Source organism: Arachis duranensis, chromosome 8 (assembly GCF_000817695.3).
Source record: "Arachis duranensis cultivar V14167 chromosome 8, aradu.V14167.gnm2.J7QH, whole genome shotgun sequence".
Lineage (NCBI taxonomy): Eukaryota > Viridiplantae > Streptophyta > Magnoliopsida > Fabales > Fabaceae > Arachis > Arachis duranensis.
The window spans coordinates 16,569,913-16,575,967 of record NC_029779.3 but is presented as its reverse complement, the minus strand read 5'-3'; the positions used below and the strand labels follow the sequence as shown (position 1 = coordinate 16,575,967).

Below are 6,055 nucleotides of genomic sequence, written 5' to 3'. Positions count from 1 at the left end.
TCACTGCAATACGGAGTCAACTTGAAGTAAATTAGTTCCAGTGGCTGAAGTTGAAGGAACAGCATCAGCCCTGAAAAATTGAATAAGCTACAATCTGCATGTTTCAATCCGGTAATGGTAATTTTGCTGCATGAATCACTTTTCCGGCTAAGATCCTACCAGAGCAAATTTTTTGTCAATAAGTATCGTAGTTTCGGAGCTCATAGTACCATTGTAGTAGTGAGTAGCAAGTCGAACTTCACTACTCATCCATGGCAGGCTTGACAGCAGCAACATCAACCAAGTTTGCAAGGTCAGCACCAGAGAACCCAGGTGTTACACGAGTCAGGATCATGATATCAAACTTATTCACTGATAAATAACTCCTACCTAATAATAGTCTGACCATCTGACCTGTCTAAATTCTGATTCATTCCTTGCTAATTGAAACACCGGTAATGCTAGGAAGACAAAAAAAAAAAACAATCAAAACTTGTTATATTTAGCATTCATTAATTATTACAGTAATTAATAAATGCTAAATAAAACAAATTCTGACTGATTTTGATTAATTTTTTTTGGTACCAAACATTAAACTACCATTCTAGTTTCAAAAGACATCAAGATAACAATGTGATGTGTATTAACTATTGGTCGTCTTAAATTTCTTCCCTTTTAAATCCTTCCAATCATCCGATACAAGTTCCATTATGAACCATATGATTACATATTTTCCATGCAACCTACGGTCGATCGAACGGCTGGAATTTGGGAGCACTCCTGAGGAGGAGAAAACGCTAAAAGGAAGGGGACAGTGAAAAGAGTGAGGGGTGGATGTTGTCATTTACCAAGTAAAAGGCATTTGTGTAGGAAAGATTTTTCGTGTTTTCAGTTTTATCAAGAGACCTTAGTTCCAGTTTTAAGAAGCAACTAATCACAACTTCAAGAGAAGCGGTGAATTTAGCTTCTTTTTCTCCTTGGATTCTCATTATAAGAAGAATCTTACCCAAACACAGTCACCGATACAAAACGTGTTTTTTATTTTTCCCACTGAAAAAGGTGATTAGGTTGGTAAGAAATGGAAAACAAACGGGCACTATATCAATGACAGCATTCTACGCTAGCTTTGACTCACTACAATATGGAATCAACTTGACCCAGATTACGAGTTCAATCCAGAGGCTGAAGCGGACGAAAATCAATCAACCCTGGGTAACAGAATAAACTACAATATGCACATGTAAATCTGGTAATAATTATTTTGGTGCATGTCTTACTCCGGCCTCTTCCTGCTAAGATCCCACTGGGGCAACACCTTGAGCCTTGGCCGCAGTCGCTGCCGCAGCGGCTGCAGCGGCTGCAGCAGCCGCAGCAGCTGGATTAGACCGTGAACTGCCTTGGTTTTCAACTGTTTGTGCTTGCTGTTGCTGATGGGAGTTAACATTTTCAAGCAAAGCCTTTATCTGATTCCCCGTGAGTGTCTCATGCTCCAGAAGAGCATTTGCAAGCGCATGAAGCTCCTTATTGTGGGTGGTTAGAATAGTTTTTGCATTGTTGTAAGCCGTCTCCAGCAAGTTCTTCACCTCTTTCTCAATAAGCAACCTAGTTTCCGAGCTCATGCTTCTCCCATCATCATTGTAGTTGTGGGTAACGAGTCCGACTTCACTACTCATACCATATTTGGTAACCATTGCCCTAGCCAACTTAGTTGCCTGAGAAAGATCTGAGGATGCACCAGAAGTAACTTCGCTTTCTCCAAAAATAAGCTCCTCAGCAACCCGACCTCCCATGCAAACATCAAGTCGGGCAAGCATCTGTTTTCGTGAGATACTGGTCTGATCCTTGTCAGGCAATTGATGAACCATACCAAGAGCCATCCCACGAGGAACTATAGTTGCCTTGTGAACAGGAAGTGCTCCATCTGTATGAATTGCCACTAAGGCGTGACCACCCTCATGGAAAGCAGTCATCTTTCTTGACTCCTTGGATATAACAGCTGACTTGCGTTCACTTCCCATCATAATCTTGTCCTTTGCAAACTCTAAATCATTCATGGTTACAGCTTTAGCACCATCCATGGCAGCCTTGAGAGCAGCAACATTAACCAAGTTTGCAAGGTCAGCACCGGAGAACCCAGGTGTTCCACGAGCAATGATCATTAGATCGACATCATCAGCCTTCAGAACCTGTTTTAAATTGGAGAGAAAAAATCAGCATATACAATGTTTGATCACATCAGCAGTGAATATAAACCATAAAACAGAGTGCAGGAGGTCAAAAGGAGCATGTAAATGTTGAAGCAAAGTAGAAATGCTTTGGATTATTCATGGATCCACGATTGCAATTTTCACAGGTTTGCAATTCATGTTGGCAAAATCAACATGATCAGACAAATCTGATCATCAGTGAACAACTGGAATTTAAGGTACCATGCAAGAGCATTAGATCATGTGATGATCTTAAAAATCTTGCAATTTATATTTTGACATTCATAAAACAATCACTATCACATCTCACAAAATAAGTTAGGAGAAATATATTTACCTTTGACATGTGAGATTCCAAAATCTGTCGCCTTCCTTCTACATCTGGATTGGGGACAACAACATGACGATCAAACCGCCCAGGCCTCACCAATGCCTTATCTAATGACTGTGGAAAATTCGTAGCTGCAATCACAATTATGCCTTCATTTTGCTTGAATCCATCTAACTCAACAAGTAACTGATTTAAAGTCATCTTCATGTACATTTGATCCTTTGGGTTTCGGCTTCCTCCTATAGCATCAATCTCATCTATGAAGATTATACAAGGTGATCGCTTTTTTGCAGCAGCAAAAAGATCCCTCACCCTTCTTGCACCAACACCAACAAACATCTCTTCAAATTCACTTCCACTGCATGAGAAGAAAGGAACCCCAGCCTCTCCAGCAATAGCTCGTGCCAACATTGTTTTACCAGTGCCAGGTGGGCCAACAAGCAAAACGCCTTTTGGGAGCTTGCCGCCAAGACGAGTAAAGCGCTGTCACAATTGAAACAATTTGTCTAAATATAATCCAGGAAAAATACCATCATGTGTGGTCAGGAATGAAGTAGATAAAATACAACTTAGAGAATAAAGTCACACAATAAGAGTCAAACAGAATTAAGGTTCTTAATACACCTTTATAAGCACTCATGTCAACATATTACCCAACTGTATTTATTTGTTTGTTTATTCATTAATTATGGAGGTAGTAAAAACAAAATGGGAGACTTATTACAGTATGTGCTGAAACCACTTTCCTGTTTCCTCCATCACAAAGTGTCACGTAGATGTTTACTATGAAACAGCACTAGCAGATACAACCATTTTACCTTTGACAGAGTGAAAACTACAGTACCAAGGTACTTAACGAATAAAGTCAAAGGAGCATCAAATAGGAAACCTAATGCTTACTGCATCCAAAATATTTAGATATCATTATCCAAGGCAATAAATCTGATTCCTTTACAATATTTACCTAGTTTCTGTTCAACATGGGTACATCTTCTCATCAACAATATTAATGATTAAACTATTTTCACAATTACCAGAAAATTGGACATAAGTCAGTATCAGCAGCATATGTTAATTCACATAAAAGTTTTTAAAATGTTAAAGGCAGAAAGTCAACCTTAGGATCTCGGAGGTAGTGCACAATTTCTTCCAGTTCAGCCTTTGCCTCATCAACACCTTTTACATCAGTAAACTTAGTACTTGACTCCACACTGGGTTGGACTTCTTCACTCATGCCAAGTCCTATAAAAGTGAAAGCAAATCAAAGAAGCCACTAGGCAAATTCAGATTCAATATTAAATTGGTCTGATCAACTGATAATCAACAATGATAAGGCAATACCTTTGCTAATTCCTTTATCCTCGATGAGTGCTCCTGCACCAGAGATCAAGAGAAAGACCACTAAAAGGGACCGAATTGTGCGCCACAGCTGCTCTTTGAAATTTGCACCTTCTGCTGCCACCATATGAATTGGGGCACTTGCAGTTCCAAGAATGCCATCTTTTGTAGGTTTTCCCACATTTCTAAGAGCAGAAAAACCTCCTATACTTTCTTCTTCCCTCAATGAACTAGACATACCTGAAAGTTCACACACATACCTCAGTTACAACTACTAATCTCTAAAATCAGCTAAAGAAACAAATGTTGAAACTCTAATGAAGTAAGAAGAGAAAAAACACATTTTAGATATGTATGCCATTGAAATGTTAATATATTGGAAAAATCAAAAGTAGCCTTTGTTTGTAATCTTCTATCATTTTCATAACTCATTTGAGTCACAGTCTTAACCCATCATTCTCCTTCCTGGCACTATATACAATGTATACAGAAGTAGTGACTGCAGGTTTGCAGCATTAAATCACAGATAAAAGGCAGACTCTAATATCATATAGTTGTTTGATTAATAGAGGAAGACATTAATTGAGCTTAATAATCCCCAACAACCTATTTCTAGTCACATGATTTTTAAGAATTACAAAAAGGCATCACTTAATCTATATAGACAGCCTCATTTAAGGGAGAAAATGCTTACTTATTGACTCAAGTATTACATATATACAGTTATAACTGTTCCAATAGAAAAACTAGAACAAGCACTGAAATACTACAAATGAGTTCTAAATTTCAATGGAAGATGAATTGTAAACAAAACACATCCCATGCCTTCGATAAATCTTCCTTAGGAGACAACCAGGAAAAAAACGTACTCCTTTTCTGTAGAATAGTCACTACCCATGCATTATAACAACAACAACAACAAAGCCTTATCCCACTAGATGAGGTCGGCTACATGGATCAAACGACGTCAGTTCATCCTATCATGTATCATGTCTAAAGTGAAACTTATGACATGTAGATCTCCTTTTACCACTCCATTATGATCAAAATTTCAATACTTCATGGGCACAAGTTTAACTGCTTGCTTGGAGGGGAAAAACTCCTTTATCAAGGTATAACATGTCATCAAACCACTATTGATGAGATATGTGACAAGAAGAAACTATTGATGAGATGTGACAGGAAGAAGAAGAAGAATTGATGAGATATGTGACAAGAAGAAACTATTGATGAGATATGTGGCAAGAAGAAGAAGCAGTTCTAGCCAATTAGGCACCTCTGCGTAAGGTCTTCAGTAATTCACTTTCATCAAGCCGATCAACTTTGACTAATGCTTTAATGTATTCGGAAAGTGCCTCTGGATTAGTCTGCAGAGATGGTTGACTTTCAAATGCTCTAATCACAGCTTCGGGATCATTGCGACGATAAAGTTTTTTAAGATGAGCAACTTCACTGGCTTCATCTGCCTCACGTACTCGGCGAGCCAGATTGCCAACATAGCTGGACTGGAATCTCTCTTGGACACCAAAAAGCCTATTCCCTACAAAAATTTGAAACTATGTTCAACAAAAAACAGAAAGCTCCATACCAAAAGTAACATATTTTCCAGATACTTTAAACCTAGCATAATTAATTTTACAGCTAAAACAGAAGAAAACTAAAGAATTACAGAGAGAAAAACAATTTTGAAGGTTAAACCAATTAACCAAAAAGTAATATAGGTCAGGCATAAAATAGATACTCTATAAGAGCAAAGAACATGAACTGAAATATATGACTGATACAGGGTCAACGAATTCAAACCTGCACGGCCTTCAAACTTTACAATTGATAAATAACTCCTAGCCAACAAATTTTTTGCCAGTCTCAATTCTGGTTGATTCTTTGCTATCTGTAAAAGAAATTAAAAATTAGCTGACAGATTAAAATGCAACACACATATAACAGATATCAATTATTCAATTGGCATCAATTACATATAAACCATAGCATATCAAAATCTCATGATGGTTAAGCGTGTCCATAGATGCAAACAAAACAAACTCTTAACAATCTTCCCATTTTGTAACTTGGCCAACAGTAAGGTTAAGCGTGTCTGAGCAGGGTAGAAAAAATTGTGGGATGGTTGAATTGAAAGTGCAAAAAGACAGCTTAAAGGGTGATTTTCCACCCTCCACCCTTTACCAAGCATCTCACGAGA

General features: G+C 38.0%; 1 protein-coding gene across 1 annotated transcript; it reads right to left on the bottom strand.

The window, feature by feature from the left end:
- Nucleotides 1–1,002: 1,002 nt before the first annotated feature.
- LOC107461185 (ATP-dependent zinc metalloprotease FTSH 4, mitochondrial) lies at nucleotides 1,003–5,746 on the bottom strand (the record flags this gene model as incomplete). The annotated part of the gene is given in 6 exon segments (XM_016079654.3): nucleotides 1,003–2,165; nucleotides 2,524–3,000; nucleotides 3,635–3,759; nucleotides 3,859–4,095; nucleotides 5,132–5,395; nucleotides 5,659–5,746. Coding segments are annotated over 6 exon segments (2,085 nt in total), but the record flags the coding sequence as incomplete, so codon positions are not given.
- Nucleotides 5,747–6,055: the final 309 nt, after the last annotated feature.